Source organism: Pongo pygmaeus, chromosome 10 (genome assembly GCF_028885625.2).
Source record: "Pongo pygmaeus isolate AG05252 chromosome 10, NHGRI_mPonPyg2-v2.0_pri, whole genome shotgun sequence".
NCBI classification, from domain to species: domain Eukaryota; kingdom Metazoa; phylum Chordata; class Mammalia; order Primates; family Hominidae; genus Pongo; species Pongo pygmaeus.
Window position 1 is genome coordinate 29,615,215 of NC_072383.2, and position 16,686 is coordinate 29,631,900.

The following is a 16,686-nucleotide window of genomic DNA, read 5'->3' on the forward strand; positions in this document are numbered from 1 at the left end:
TCTGTAGGTTGCCTGTTCACTCTGGTGGTAGTTTCTTTTGCTGTGCAAAATTAGTTTAATTAGTTTAATTAGATCCCATTTGTCAATTTTGCCTTTTGTTGCCATTGCTTTTGGTGTTTTAGACATGAAGTCCTTACCCATACCTATGTTCTGAATGGTATTGCCTAGGTTTTTGTCTAGGGTTTTTATGGTTTTAGGTCTAACATTTAAGTCTTTAATCCATCTTGAATTAATTTTTGTATAAGGTGTAAGGAAGGGATCCAGTTTCAGCTTTCTACATATGGCTAGCCAGTTTTCCCAGCACCATTTATTAAATAGGGAATCATTTCCCCATTTCTTGTTTTTGTCAGATGTGTCAAAGATCAGATGGTTGTAGATGTGTGGTATTATATCCGAGGGCTCTGTTCTGTTCCATTGGTCTATATCTCTGTTTTGGTACCAGTACCATGCTGTTTTGGTTACTGTAGCCTTGTAGTATAGTTTGAAGTCACGTAGTGTGATGCCTCCAGCTTTGTTCTTTTGGCTTAGGATTGACTTGGCAAAGCGGGCTCTTTTTTGGTTCCATATGAAATTTAAAGTAGTTTTTTCCAATTCTGTGAAGAAAGTCATTGGTAGCTTGATGGGGATGGCATTGAATCTGTAAATTACCTTGGGCAGTATGGCCATTTTCACGATATTGATTATTCCTATCCATGAGCATGGAATGTTCTTCCATTTGTTTGTGTAATCTTTTATTTCGTTGAGCAGTGGTTTGTAGTTCTCCTTGAGGTCCTTCACATCCCTTGTAAGTTGGATTCCTAGGTATTTTATTCTCTTTGAAGCAATTGTGAATGGGAGTTCACTCATGATTTGGCTCTCTGTTTGTCTGTTATTGGTGTATAAGAATGCTTGTGATTTTTGCACATTGATTTTGTATTCTGAGACTTTGCTGAAGTTGCTTATCAGCTTAAGGAGATTTTGGGCTGAGATGATGTGGTTTTCTAGATATACAATCATGTCATCTGCAAACAGGGACAATTTGACTTCCTCTTTTCCTAATTGAATACACTTCATTTCCTTCTCCTGCCTGATTGACCTGGCCAGAACTTCCAACACTATGTTGATTATGAGTGGTGAGAGGGGGCATCCCTGTCTTGTGCCAGTTTTCAAAGGGAATGCTTCCAGTTTTTGCCCATTCAGTATGATATTGGCTGTGGGTTTGTCATAAATAGCTCTTATTATTTTGAGATACATCCCATCAATACCTAATTTACTAAGAGTTTTTAGCATGAAGGGTTGTTGAATTTTGTCAAAGGCCTTTTCTGCATCTATTGAGATAATCATGTGGTTTTTGTCGTTGGTTCTGTTTATATGCTGGATTACGTTTATTGATTTGCATATATTGAGCCAGCTTTGCATCCCAGGGTTGAAGCCAACTTGATCGTGGTGGATAAGCTTTTTGATGTGCTGCTGGATTCGGTTTGCCAGTATTTTATTGAGGATTTTTGCATCAATGTTCATCAAGGATATTGGTCTAAAATTCTCTTTTTTGGTTGTGTCTCTGCCAGGCTTTGGTATCAGGATGATGCTGGCCTCATAAAATGAGTTAGGGAGGATTCCCTCTTTTTCTATCAATTGGAATAGTTTCAGAAGGAATGGTACCAGCTCCTCCTTGTACCTCTGGTAGAATTCGGCTGTGAATCTGTCTGGTCCTGGACTTTTTTTGGTTGGTAAACTATTAATTATTGCCTCAATTTCAGAGCCTGTTATTGGTTTGTTCAGAGATTCAACTTCTTCCTTGTTTAGTCTTGGGAGGGTGTATGTGTCGAGGAATTTATCCTTTTCTTCTAGATTTTCTAGTTTATTTGCATAGAGGTGTTTATAATATTCTCTGATGGTAGTTTGTATTTCTGTGGGATCGGTGGTGATAACCCCTTTATCATTTTTTATTGCATCTATTTGATTCTTCTCTCTTTTCTTTATTAGTCGTGCTAGCAGTCTATCAGTTTTGTTGATCTTTTCAAAAAAACAGCTCCTGGATTCATTGATTTTTTTTGAAGCGTTTTTGTGTCTCTATCTCCTTCAGTTCTGCTCTGATTTTAGTTATTTCTTGCCTTCTGCTAGCTTTTGAATGTGTTTGCTCTTGCTTCTCTAGTTCTTTTAATTGTGGTGCTAGGGTGTCAATTTTAGATCTTTCCTGCTTTCTCTTGTGAGCATTTAGTGCTATAAATTTCTGTCTACACACTGCTTTAAATGTGTCCCAGAAATTCTGGTATGTTGTGTCTTTGTTCTCATTGGTTTCAAAGAACATCTTTATTTCTGCCTTCATTTCGTTATGTACCCAGTAGTCATTCAGGAGCAAGTTGTTCAGTTTCCATGTAGTTGAGCGGTTTTGAGTGAGTTTCTTAATCCTGAGTTCTAGTTTGATTGCACTGTGATCTGAGAGACAGTTTGTTATAATTTCTGTTCTTTTACATTTGCTGAGGAGTGCTTTACTTCCAACTATGTGGTCAATGTTTGAATAAGTGTGATGTGTTGCTGAGAAGAATGTATATTCTGTTGATTTGGGGTGGAGAGTTCTGTAGATGTCTATTAGGTCCACCTGGTGCAGAGCTGAATTCAATTCCTGGATATCCTTGTTAACTTTCTGTCTCATTGATCTGTCTAATGTTGACAGTGGGATGTTAAAGTCTCCCATTATTGTTGTATGGGAGTCTAAGTCTCTTTGTAGGTCTCTAAGGACTTGCTTTATGAATCTGGGTCCTCCTGTATTGGGTGCATATATCTTTAGGATAGTTAGCTCTTCTTGTTGCATTGATCCCTTTACCATTATGTAATGGCCTTCTTTGTCTCTTTTGATCTTTGTTGGTTTAAAGTCTGTTTTATCAGAGACTAGGATTGCAACCCCTGCCTTTTTTTGTTTTCCATTTGCCTGGTAGATCTTCCTCCATCCCTTTATTTTGAGCCTATATGTGTCTCTGCACATGAGATGGGTCTCCTGAATACAGCACACTGATGGGTCTTGACTCTTTATCCAATTTGCCAGTCTGTCTGTTTTAAATGGAGCATTTAGCCCATTTACATTTAAGGTCAATATTGTTATGTGTGAATTTGATCCTGTTATTATGATATTAACTGGTTATTTTGCTCGTTAGTTGGACCTGAGTTAAATTTGTTGTTTTGGCAACATTTCATTGCTGTAGTTTTAAATTCATCCCCATAATATATTTTTAACATTTTTAGGTGCTGTTTTTTTCTTTTTCACTATTCTAGCTATAACTGCAGATGCTCTACATAGCAGAGAAAGGGAAAAAAAAAGAGAGGAGGCACTTGCCAATGCAAGTTAAACAAATTTTCTTTCATACATATATGTTCAGGTAATAAGCATAGCTTGATCATTACAATTTTTTTACTCTTCATAGACTCTTAAGCTATTATAGGAAATTCTGTTCCATTGGTTGTTTTCCAGTCTTCACATTAAATTTTCCAACTTCTCCATAAATTTTAGTGTCATTTATTTAGTATTTTGAGCTTGTTCTCAACTTCTCAAGCTGATCATCTAAAAACTAAATTTTTGTTTTTGTAACAGATATGTACAGTGTAAAGTTGGTACCTTTATCACTTAGGATTTATATTTGCCTCCTTGTACCATAAACTAGAAATAACAACAGCTCAGAAGTAAACAGTTCAGAGCTAGTACAGAAGCTAAACAAAGTCATAAAAGGATTCAGAAATCATTCTGTCTTTGTACTTTTTCTATTCTTAGCACTGACTTGCATCATTAAGGCTACAAAAATGACTGCCAGAGCTCCAGCAAAGATATTTGTGATGATTGGGGGAAGAAAAAAAAATCCAAGGAACAAAAGGGGAAAAGAACAAGTGTCTGTCCCACTTTTAAGGAGCACTGTTGATGATTTCGCCCAAAAACTCCACTCTCATTTCTTGGCTATTTCCAGCTGGGAGGAAGTCTTGGGAATAATGGCCTGCATGTGTGCCCATTATTCCTAAAATTAAATGGGAGCTCTATTGATAAAGAAAAGTACATATTAGAGAGGCAACTGGCAGGTCTTGCTGTAATCCCTAACTTCTTATATATTCTTTTTGATAGGTGTTTAGTATTATTTTTATTTTTTTCTTTTTTCTTTTATTTTTAGGGTTTTTTTATTTTAGGGTTTTTTTTATTTTTAGGGTTTTTTTTTTAAGTTGTAGGGTACATGTGCACAATGTGCAGGTTAGTTACATATGTATACATGTGCCATGTTGGTGTGCTACACCCAGTAACTCATCATTTAACATTAGGTATATCTCCTAATGCTATCCCTCCCCTCTCCCCCGACCCCACAACAGGCCCCAGTGTGTGACGTTCCCCTTCCTGTGTCCATGTGTTCTCATTGTTCAATTCCCACCTATGAGTGAGAACATGCAGTGTTTGGTTTTTTGTCTTTGTGATAGTTTGCTGAGAATGATGGTTTCCAGCTTCATCCATGTCCCTACAAAGGACATGAACTCATCATTTTTTATGGCTGCATAATATTCCATGGTGTATATGTGCCACATTTTCTTAATCCAGTCTATCATTGTTGGACATTTTGGTTGGTTCCAAGTCTTTGCTATTGTGAATAGTGCCACAATAAACATACGTGTGCATTTGTCTTTATAGCAGCATGATTTATAGTCCTTTGGGTATATACCCAGTAATGGGATGGCTGGGTCAAATGGTATTTCTAGTTCTAGATCCCTGAGGAATCGCCACACTGACTTCCACAATGGTTGAACTAGTTGTTTACAGTCCCACCAACAGTGTAAAAGTGTTCCTATTTCTCCACATCCTCTCCAGCACCTGTTGTTTCCTGACTTTTTAATGATCGCCATTCTAACTGGTATGAGATGGTATCTCATTGTGGTTTTGATTTGCATTTCTCTGATGGCCAGTGATGATGAGCATTTTTTCATGTGTCTTTTGGCTGCATAAATGTCTTCTTTTGAGAAGTGTCTGTTCATATCCTTTGCCCACTTTTTGATGGGGCTGTTTTTTTTTTTCTTGTAAATTTGTTTGAGTTCATTGTAGATTCTGGATATTAGCCCTTTGTCAGATGAGTAGATTGCAAAAATTTTCTCCCATTCTGTAGGTTGCCTGTTCACTCTGATGGTAGTTTCTTTTGCTGTGCAGAAGCTCTTTAGTTTAGTTAGATCCCATTTGTCAATTTTGACTTTTGTTGCCATTGCTTTTGGTGTTTTAGACATGAAGTCCTTGCCATGCCTATGTCCTGAATGGTATTGCCTAGGTTTTCTTCTAGGGTTTTTATGGTTTTAGGTCTAACATTTAAGTCTTTAAGCCATCTTGAATTAATTTTTGTATAAGGTGTAAGGAAGTGATCCAGTTTCAGCTTTCTACATATGGCTAGCCAGTTTTCCCAGCACCATTTATGAAATAGGGAATCGTTTCCCCATTTCTTGTTTTTATCAGGTTTGTCAAAGATCAGATGGTTGTAGATACGTGGCATTATTTCTGAGAGCTCTGTTCTGTTCCATTGGTCTATATTTCTGTTTTGGTAGCAGTGCCATGCTGTTTTGCTTACTGTAGCCTTGTAGTATAGTTTGAAGTCAGGTAGCGTGATGCCTCCAGCTTTGTTCTTTTGGCTTAGGATAGGTGTTTAGTGTTATTTTTCAAAGTCTGTTTGAGAAGGTGCTATTGCCATTTTTAGGCAATAACATCCCAGTTTAGCTTTCTTAACTGAAAGAAAATCTCCTTTACTTGTTTACAAGAAGTAGGGATGTTAGGATTTTCTTACATTCTTAGATCCAGGTGGGAGGCAGCAGTGATTTTAAGAGTACCGACAGGGAGGGTGTTTTCCTGCTTGGTTCCCTCAGTAGGATAAATCTGTTTTAAAATGTGCCCGATAGATGGTATTATTTGTTTGTTTGTTTGTTTAAGACTTCAGTGATTCATCACTGTAAAATCCTGAATGATGAGGAAGAGCAGCTCTTTTTATGTAAAAAGAGAGAAAAAAGTCTGTTCACAGTAACTTTCATTTAATTAAGTGATGCTTTGTTACCTTGGTTTAATTTTGAATACCAAGGAATTAGAATTCCTAGTGGGAATCAGGCAGCTTTCACTTGTGACTTAGCCAGTTTTATCAGTAGTGGAAATATGAAAGTAAGCAGGCAAAGATTGTACAAGCCTAGCAGGTAGCACGAGGTGAGATTTGTACCCCACATTGTCTTTATGCATGTTTCTCCTTTATTTCATCATGAACCAAGAAAGTAGTAAGTAGTCTGTTGTTTTCATACACAGCCACTGAGGTTACAGATTCTTTAAGGCAATGATTTTTTATATGATGTATTTAATGTGCCAGGTTTTTTTAAATGCTTCTGTTGCATTTTCAGGGAACCATTTGTATATTGCTATAAAGAAATCTTTCTGAATCTACTGTTTATTAAGAGAAGATAATTACATGGTTTAATGACTGCATCTACAGGGCTTTTGGCACCTTGACACGTTTTTGCATTAGTGTAATGCAATGCAAGAAACTCCTGCATATTTACAGCAAAACAGATATTGTGCCAAGGCCTCTAGCCATAACTGAAGTTCTTATCTGAGAAGGCAGTGTAGTATTGTGGTTTAAAGAATAGATTTGGGTGTCATATGCACCTGGATTTCAGTCCTAGCCCTGCTACTTGGGCAAGTCATAACCTCGCTAAGCCTTAGTGGCTTCATTCATATAGTTTATCAAGAGAATAAAAATTTGGTAATATATTGTAAATGTCTCCAGTGGTACTTTGTCCTTATTAATCCCCTGCCCTTGAGTCTGGGCTGGACTGAGTGAGATTGGGCTATTAAAAGATTGTGGCTTCTGTCTTGAGTGCTCTCTCACTGCCATGGTGCACTCTTGCTTTCTTTCATATTCTCTTGGATTGCTTACTTTGGGGGAAACCAGCTGCCATCTCATTAGGCAGCCTTATGGAGTGGCTCACATGGGCTAGATTGGAGCTGGATGTTTTGAGGCCTCTCAACAGCTACTGAGTGGATTTGGAAGCAGATCCTTCCCCATTTGAACTTTGAGATGACTAGAGTCCTAGCCTACAACCTGATTACAACTTCAGTAAAGAACATGACCCAGAGGCATTCCTGTAACAGTGCCCAGTTTCTTGACCCATAGAAACTGTGAGATGATAAATATTTGTTGCTTTTCATTTTAAGCCACTAGGTTTTGGGATGCTTTGTTGCACAGCAATAGATAACTAATACAGCACATAAAGAGGTCACCTGTGCATAGCAGGAAGCAAGTACTACCAATCAACAAGTATTAACAGTTAAAACAAGAAAACAAGAAAAGGTCAGACTTAATCTAGCATTATAGGATTATTTGTCATGTAATATAAAGTAAGTTTCTATATGTGTTTGCAAAGAACTCAAGAATAAGACTTGTGGACAGTCTCTCTTGCTTGTTTCTGTAGATTGAAACACATAAGGTGAAATATCAATCATTTGAGAATTTAAAGATAGCATAAGAAGACAAGAACTTAAAGGTCATCTAACTCTTCTGCTAAGATTAGGTTTAACTTGTTAAAGGTCAAAACAAAAGGAAGGATACATAGTAATTGACAGGTATTGTTCTTTAGATTGAAACAATAGGATTGCTAAAATCTATAAAAGTTGAATTGATAAAAATACAGCAGAAGTTGTGTTTGTTACTTGAGCAGTAACCTAAATGATATATTTGGGATCTCTGTGTTAGTTTAATTTAGAAAAGACTATCCAACAGATTGTAATATTTTTATTATATCATGATCTTGAAAAAATGATACAGAAAAAATGATATAGAAAAAGGTTTTTCATTGTTTTGGAGCATGTAATCAAATTAGGTTAAAAAACTTTATGTGGCCTGTCATATTAAGATAAGTTAGCCTGCCTTGCCAGAATCAATTCATCTTATATTTGAGACAAATTGTTCATTTACCATTGAACTCTATAAAGTAGGATGTGGAACATATTTATTAATATGTAAATATAAACTTATGGATCAGAGCCCTAAGATAGGATTTCTGTGCAACTACTATACAATATTATCCACCTTTGCTTTTCTCTAAAATTCTAAATCTATGGCTTTTGTTTTTTAAGTTGTTTTGGAAATTTTTAGATTTTCTTTGGAAATTGTCAGAAACCGTTGTTACCAGAATTATTTTCTTTTCAAATTGATTAAACTTTACATATGGAAAGTTATAGTAGATTCTGCCCAGATGATTTCTTGAATAGCAAAAATGAGTATTTCCATTTCCCAGTGGATTATATGGTAGTTTGGGGTAAAAAGGCAGAACTATGCAAATATGTAGAACTTACTTTAGATGACTCAAAACAGAGAATTTACTTACCAGGCATCTTAAAACAAAAGAAAAAAATAGTTCTTTAGTTGCGGCCAAAAGGGTTTAAGACTCTTTATACCCGTTTTTCATGCTCTAAAATAGCATCTGTAATTCATCTTGTGTATGCTGGGAACTTACACAGCTTCTTTATATGTTGATATTTTTGAACTGTCTAAATAGATAGATGTGGAATATACTCTAAAGTCAAGAAGTATTCTCAAAGAATAGGAGACATGAACTCTGATTTGAAGTCTTCATGGAATACGAATGATGGCTTTGAATGTTCTGATGAAGAGGTTAGGCATAAATTCTCTGACGTTCAAGGTTGAGGCACCCAGCACTGCGTTAGTTCAAAGCACTGCCCAGATTATGTTGAATATTTTAGAGTCCGAATTATTCTTAACATGTATTTTATATAAAACTATTATCCTGAAATTGGTTCAGAGTCTCTTTCAGTGATTCTGAGAAGTTCATAGAAAGTGAACATTTTTAATCCTTCATTTCCCAAACTTACTTGACTTAAAGGTATTTTTTTATTTTTAATAAGCAGGACACATGCTGTACAGAAATGGCATTTTGTGGAACACGTTGTAAGAAACACTACTCTGATATATGAGGACCTTAACAATCTGGAAAATAACTGTTTGTTTCCTAGGGCTACTGTGGCAATTTACAACAAACTGAGGGGTTTGAAACAAGATAAATTTATTTTCTCACAATTCTGTGGGCCACAAGCCCCAAATCAAGATGTCAGCAGGGCCATGCTCTCGAAGGCTCTAAGGAAAAGTCTGTTTCGTGCCACTGTCTTAGCTTCTAGTGATTTGGCCTCCATCTTCACATAGACTTCTCCTTTGTATCTGTGTCTCTGTTTCTCTTCTTATAAAGACATTAGTGATTGGATTTAAGGCCTACCCTAATCCAGTAAGAGCCCATCTCAGTTTACATCTTAATTACATCAGCAAAAACCCTATTTCCAAATAAGCTCACATTCACAAGTGTGGGGGTAGGACTTGAACATATCTTTCTGGGGGACACAATTCAACCCATTACAATAATTATCTGTTGAACTGAATACCCCACTGTTCTCTTACAAGATCATGTGCTAGCAAGCTTTTGCAACCCACCTTATTTTGTTGTTTTTGTTCTGTTTTGTTTTGCTTTAGGCTTTTAGCAGCTTGAAGCCATGGTTTTTAGTTTCTGTTTCTAGTGATAAGCAGAAAAGAGCGATGAGGAAGGGACTTTACTGGCCCAATCAGAAACAAAAACTAAGAACCCATGACTGTATTATCTTCCTTGGACATCCCTGAGTGTCCCAGGACTGAGTGCTGTAACCTTTTCTCTTTTATCCACATTCATTCCCTAAATATTTTTATCTGTGCTTTAAATGCCTTCTATATGCAGATGACGTCCACATTTTTATTTCAAGGCCTGATATCTCCCCTGAACTGCAGACCCCTATATCTGATATCTCCAACATGTCTGATAGGATTAGACAAATTTATCATGTCTGAAACAAAACAGTTTTCCTCTGGCCAACTCACTCCAGCTCCAGCCTATCATGTCTCAGGATAGGACACTATTATTCAAAGAATCGCCTTTTATTTCTCTTTTCCTTTCATCTATACTTCCAATCCATCAGCAACTCAAGTTGGTCTTGTCTTAAAATCCTAAACCTGAACTGTTCTTAAGCCTCCACTGCCAATATTCTGGTCAAATTTATATCTTTTCCAGACTAAAAGTCACCTAGGTGGCTTTTCTTCTTCCACTCTTGTCCCGCTACAGTCTGTTTTCCACGTAATAATTTGTATGATATTTTTCAAACACAAAGCATGGTCATACTCCTGCTGAAAACTCTCCCATGTCTTCCCATCAAACTGCAAACCTTTAGGGCCCTTTATGCTCCGGCCTCCATCTACTTCTCTGATCTCCTCCCCTACCAGTCTCCTCCTTGCTAATTTTGCTCCAATCTTAATGGATTTCTTACCAGTTCTCCATCAAACCAAGTCTGCACCCCCCTTTTGGCGTTTTTTCCTTGTGTTTTCAGCTACCTTGAGAATTTCTTTCCCTATGTTTTTAGATAGCTGCCTTCTTGTCTTTTTTTAAGTCTCTTTATTACCACCTTCTCTAAGTGGTCTTCTCTAGTCACTTTACCCATGAGTGGATTTGCTGGATATCCATCCTAGCTTTTTGGAAAAATGAAATCATTTTTAAGCATTAATTTAAAATATGTAGGAGTGTAAGTTAGAAAAGCAACATTGATAAAGGTAGATGTAACATGTTCACATTTCTTGGTGTATTTTGTTGGTAGAAGCTCAAAACATTGAAAGTGCAATTAGTACTACGTGTATTTGACACACACACACACATACACACACACACATATATATATTTCAAAACAATGAATCATATCTTTTTGGATGTGAATAGTCTTCTTAATAAACAGTCCAATTAAAATAAGCCAGATGTGTTTGTAATTGACTTTGAATGTTGCACTTTAGACCAGTGTAAATTCACCATCATATTGCATTTTAATGACTGGCAAATAAAAAGCTAAGGTCAAGAGATGTTTTATTTTTCTTTTACTTTTGCCATGGCATGAAACACTCATGGAAGGGTAAATCTAATACATGAAATTATTAAGAAGACATGCTATTTCCCCCCACAAGCTTAATAAAATTAAAAATTTTAAAAAGTAGTATGCTTCTAAAAGGCTTTCAGCAGTTATACCAGCAAACTGAAGCCTAGGTGTCTATTTCAGAAACTTCAGAATTTCCAGATTTTTTCAGATATCTGTAAGAGCTGAATAGAAATTAAAGCAACAGAAAATGGAAGAGAAAACAAATCAGTTAGAGCTACACTATTATGAAGAGATTTTAAACCCCGTATCAAAAAAATATTTGCCACCACTACTCTGGACATAATATTTTTCGTTACTATGTCACAGAATACAAATCTTTGATTCACTTTGAAATGAAAGCCACAAATACAGAACTAAGTCCCATGCCTTAAGGAGCAGAAAAGGTGAATATTTTGCCAAAATTCTTCTTGCCTCAATAAAGGATAATAAGGTCATGCCTAATGAAACAGTAACTGTTGAAATTCAGGAATTTGCCAAGAACATCAGTTTGATGTATTTGCTTCAAAGAGAGGAATTCAACATCTTTATAAGAGAAAGATTGTATGTGTTCCATCCCACAGCCATGATCTATGTACCATGCCCAAGAAGGACCCACAAAAGTGGAAGCTCAGCTTTGTGATGGCCCAATCTCTGTTTTCCTCTTCATACAGTATCAGTATCGCCTTGTTGCTTCTTAAAGTATTGTGCTCCTGTTTATTTAAAGGATTCTTACTTTCAGAGTGTTCTGAGGAGGGAGTGGTAAAGATGTGAAGTGAGCTTTGGTAGCTGCCTAAAACCAAAACGTTCATGCCTACCATCTTATAGTCAGTAATTCCATGGTGACATCTAACACAAGCAAGAGAAGCGTGTGGTGTGTTTAAACAGAAATGTATCAAACTTTTTTTGTCCTTATATATATCCTCTTAAAAAATTACAGAAATACTCATTTTGAATGCACAAATTCAGATTATTGTTACTTAGCAACAGAGGTTGAATGCTTGTTACACATTGTGAAATTGTACTATATTCCCTCAAAAGGAGAAAAGTTTCTCATTTATCTAGCTTCTAAAAATTCTAAGATATTAAGTCATATTTGTTTTTAATGTATCTCCTGATTGTTCTGGGTGATTTGCGAAAGATTTTGAATTGTTAAATCTAGCACATATGTTATATGTACACAAGTTATGAAGCATAATAGTAAAACAAACACCCATGAAGCCACCTCCAAACTGAATTACGTATCTCATCCTGCCAGACTTCATCCTCCGAATACAGCTATCCTCAGTTCAGTTTTTATTGCATTGTTTACTTACCTTAAAAATAAATGGGTTTTTGCCTACTTACATGTCTCAAAATAATATACTGCTGAGTTCTGCTTATATTTTGTGCCTATGATAAAAGAGTTATGAGACTATCTGTAGTCTGGTCACTTCCTTCTTAAACTCAGTTTTCTTACAAATGCCCACTAATTTATATTCTTCTGAAATATTTCATATTGGCAATATATGATATATTAAGATTTATTATAAAGCTGTAGTAATTAAAATAGCATTACATTTGTGTAGAGATAGGTGAATTGTCCAAGGGAACAGGATGGAGAGCCTAAAGACAGGTTCCTGCCTATATGGAAAGCTGATTTATAATTGGAGGTAGCATTGCAAACTACATATTCTTTGGCTCATACAATTTCCACAAGCTATACTAGCACGTGTATACAGAGGTCTGTGTTGAAGGATGTTCATTACAGCCTTAATTATAATAGCCAAATATTGTGAACAATCTTAATGTCTGTGAATATAATGCTTTAGAATATTAAAATATCTGTTACATATATTATAACTATAAAATGAAAACTATGCAACTGTTCAAAAGGAAAAAAAAAACAAGAGACACTGATCCTCTCATAACACTGCAGTTGGGACTGATAACTTAGTATACTCTCTGGAAAGAAATCTGGCAATATGTATCACAATTTACAATATGCAGATGTGACAGATTTCAGTACCTTGAACATCTTTTGAAGGGTGTGCACTCAGGTTGTAAATTTTATTGCTTGAAAAACAAGAAAAAAGTTAGAATAAACTTACATGTCTGTCAATGGGAACGTAGCTAAATAAATTATGAAATACAGTTAAGCAATTTTTTTAAATGAGATAGGGAAAACTTCCAGTAATGGCAATGGAATAAAGTGATTGTGTGGACCCTCTCAAACTTAAGAATTATAAGGATTATAAGATGTGGACCACATATTTTTAAAAACCCATCTTTAAATGCTTAAAAACATCCAAAAGTAGACAGAAATCACTGGAGGATGGACTGGAACTGAGTATTGATATATTCTTCTGTACTGTTTAATTTAGACCAAGTACAAAATAATTTTAGAAGCTGAAAATACTTAGATTTCAATCTGTTTTACATATATTAAAATGAAACTTTTAAAACTATGACTTTAATCTCCCATGTATCTTTTCGATTAGGTTAGCATGCTTTGGTTCTTAGCATTAAAAGTACATCTGTCATTTTCCGGTAGATTGTCTTGTTTGATTGGGGTTATGTATCTTGATTCACTCAATCTCAGCAAATATTTATTGCTTGTCTAACATGTGCCAGACCCCCTCTAGATGCTAGGGATAAAGTAGTTAGCAAGACAGACAAGATTTCTGCGTACCTGGGTCTTACATTCTAAGATCTCTTTTGTTTAATTGTCTTATAAGCATAAGGTATGTATTCACCTGAAGGTGTCATCCAGTAGAGGAAGAAGGAAAAAAAAAAACTGTGAGGAAAAATGATAAGCAGAAATCTTACTTCGGTATATATAATAGAATCTCCGAATATTGGAATTGAAGGGATTCAGTATAGTTCAATTATTTTACAGGAGCATTTGGCTAAATATAGTGATTCTGTTTGTTTAATTCTTAGAATATTTCAATATTTTAATCATCCAGTTTTTCAGCCATTTTGAGTATAGTAGATTATGGAAGTATAATTTAATAGACAATTATTGTTTGAGTTTGCCTTTGTGGGGGATGCAGGGGCTTGTGAGAAGAATGTCAACTTTTACATAAGTATGACAAGTATATTATGAAATGGAATTTATTTGTCTTTTAATTCCTCCATTGTTCTGTAATCTATAGGGAATGTGTTTGCCTAGTTTTGTTATTTTTACCCTATGGGAAAATTTTTTAGGGCCAAAGAGTTTGAAGCTTTTCTTCTTATGTTCAATAATCTTTACCATCCAGAGAGTTCTTTATTATATTTAATCCAAATGATTTCCCTTACTAACCCTCTTGTTTCGTTTACCATATGAGTTTGCTATTGAAATATTAAAACATCCTAATAAAACATCTCTACCTTAGCCGAGGGACAAGAACAAAAAAAGTTTCAACAATATCAAATATTTTGTGTGTTGTTTTATTTTTTTAAAACAGAGTCTAACTCTGTCACCCAGGCTGGAGTGCAGTGGCACAATCTTGGCTCACTGCAACCTCTGTCTCCTGGATTCAAGAAATTCTTTTGCCTCAACCTCCTAAGTAGCTGAGATTACAGGTGTGCACCACCATGTGCAGCTGATTTTTTATATATTTAGTAGAGATGGTGTTTCACCATGTTGGCCAGGCTGGTCTCAAACTCCTGACCTCAAATGATTCGCCCACCTCAGCCTCCCAAAGTGCTGGGATTACAGGTGTGAGCCTCCGCACCTGGCCTCAAATGTTTTTTAAAGCATACTTTTCCCCAAAACTTTCTCTAATTTCAGCAAATTGTTTATCTCCTCCCTTATTATTTGTTCCACTAAACCCTGTGCATGATGTGATTATGCTGTGTTTCTGTACTATGTATTTATTTTGTTACTTGCATCTGTAATGTATTTGTGGATGTTTGGTTGCGTATATACACTAAGAACTGGCATTTTGATACTATTTTATGTTTTCTGAAATAATTCTGATCAAATGTGTGATATTTCTCTAATAACTGAGTAACAACATCAGTTATAAAACTATAATGATTATCATCTCATCTTAGATGATTTAGGCCAGAAAGAGTGACTTTACTGTCATTCAGTTTAAAGTACTATTTGATTTCCTAAATTGTCTCATCTGGAAAGTTTTTTCTAGTGGGCTTCAGAGACATAATATTCTTTATCCTTCAACTCAGTATTTTTTGTTCTCTTTCTCTCTCTCTTTAAAAAAATTAAACAGCTAGATCAAGTCATCCGCCAAAGAAGCCTGTCCAGTTTGGAACTGTTCCTCTCCTGTGCACAGAAACAGTTAAGTGCTTTAATAGCTACGGAACCAGTTGACATTGAATAAAAAGAACATGACAAACCCACACTGGCATTGGATAAATCATATTACACCTTCAAAATACACGCTCTGAATTATAAAGATGTGTTTGTTTTCTTTCCAAATCATGTAGAATTGATTTCCAGTTCAAGGATAGACCAAAACAATATTTAGAACTATCAAGTGATCTAATTTATTTTCTTTTGGTTTCTTCTTTACATTTACTGTTATTTTATTAGTAGTAGTAGTAGCAGCAACGGAGTATGAGATGACCCAAAAGCCATTGTAAAGTGCCACATTATCAAAATTAATGAAGTAAACTATAGCCTGTGGGAGTCTATTATATATTATTTTGCAAAAGTAGTAAATATATTATTGTTTCATGATGACTCCTGATGAGATGCTAGAATGTAACCGTACATTCATCTAGAGGATAGAAATAGCATGGATTTCAACATCACTTATTTACCTGTATAATTGGAAATAAAACACCAATATGATAGAGAATCATTCCGGCATTACCTAACCTCTTCTGCAGTTGGATCTATGTATTTTCATTGGTCTACTGAAAACAAACAATACAATTAAAAGCACTAAAGATTATTACATTAATTCAACTTTGATCTGATATATCACTTAAACTAAAGGGGTGTGTGTGATATATGCTTGTTTCCTATTTCTGCTCTTTAAAGTTACTTTGAATCAATAAAACCATTAGTCTACAAATCAAATTGTGAACTTAATCTCTAGAAAGAGAATATAACTCAGCCATTTATAGGAATTTAGGTTCAAGTACAGGATATATGAAATCTTTTCCCAGTATTTCAGAATGTACTTAATTCACAGGCAGTATGCTTAAATGCAAAATCATGAATATTTTTAATTCAAAACTAAAATGTCGTTAATATGTATGTATGCAAATGTTTTATCTTATTTTCTGAAATGCATCTACTTTCATGGGCTTTGTACTTTTCTGAGATTTCTCAGTGTAATAAAAAGAGCTCCCAAACTTATTTGGTTGTTACTTTTTGTTTTTTTTAATTTCTTTAAAAAATATATTTTATTTTGTTTTAGAATTTTTCTTTCTCAAGTTGAAATTTTCTATCCTAGGTAGTTTTATCACACTACTCAAATATTTTAAGAACAAGATTAGCCTTCCTTGTAGACCTGCTTGGCCTTCTAGCCCTGCTAAATTTTAATTGTAGATCCTTAGACAAGCTGCCTAACCAATTTGAGTCTCAGTTTCCTCATTTGCGAGGTAGAAAGAGTGATTTTTACAGGCTATTAAAAAAATTAATCTTGTAAAGTACCCCATATAGTGCTTGCTGGTATAGCCTCCAGTTTATAATAATTTCCCTTTCTCTGGAAATTAATCACAAAATACAGGTGTGAGTACCTACAAACAAGTGGCTAAACCATAGCATTCTGCCTCTCTAACCTTGACTG

At 35.3% G+C, this 16,686-nt stretch overlaps 1 protein-coding gene across 11 annotated transcripts in view; it reads left to right on the plus strand.

Annotated features, from left to right (window-relative positions):
- The window catches only part of CCDC91 (coiled-coil domain containing 91), a 347,553-nt gene extending 331,300 nt beyond the window's left edge, over positions 1–16,253 (plus strand). For all 11 annotated transcript variants that reach the window (XM_054442943.2, XM_054442947.2, XM_054442944.1 and 8 more), the window contains one exon: positions 15,157–16,253. In XM_054442943.2, coding sequence (XP_054298918.1) covers positions 15,157–15,267 — 111 coding nt within the window. In that variant the 3' untranslated portion in view covers positions 15,268–16,253. The remainder of the gene's footprint in view (positions 1–15,156) is intronic.
- The last annotated feature ends 433 nt before the right edge of the window (positions 16,254–16,686 follow it).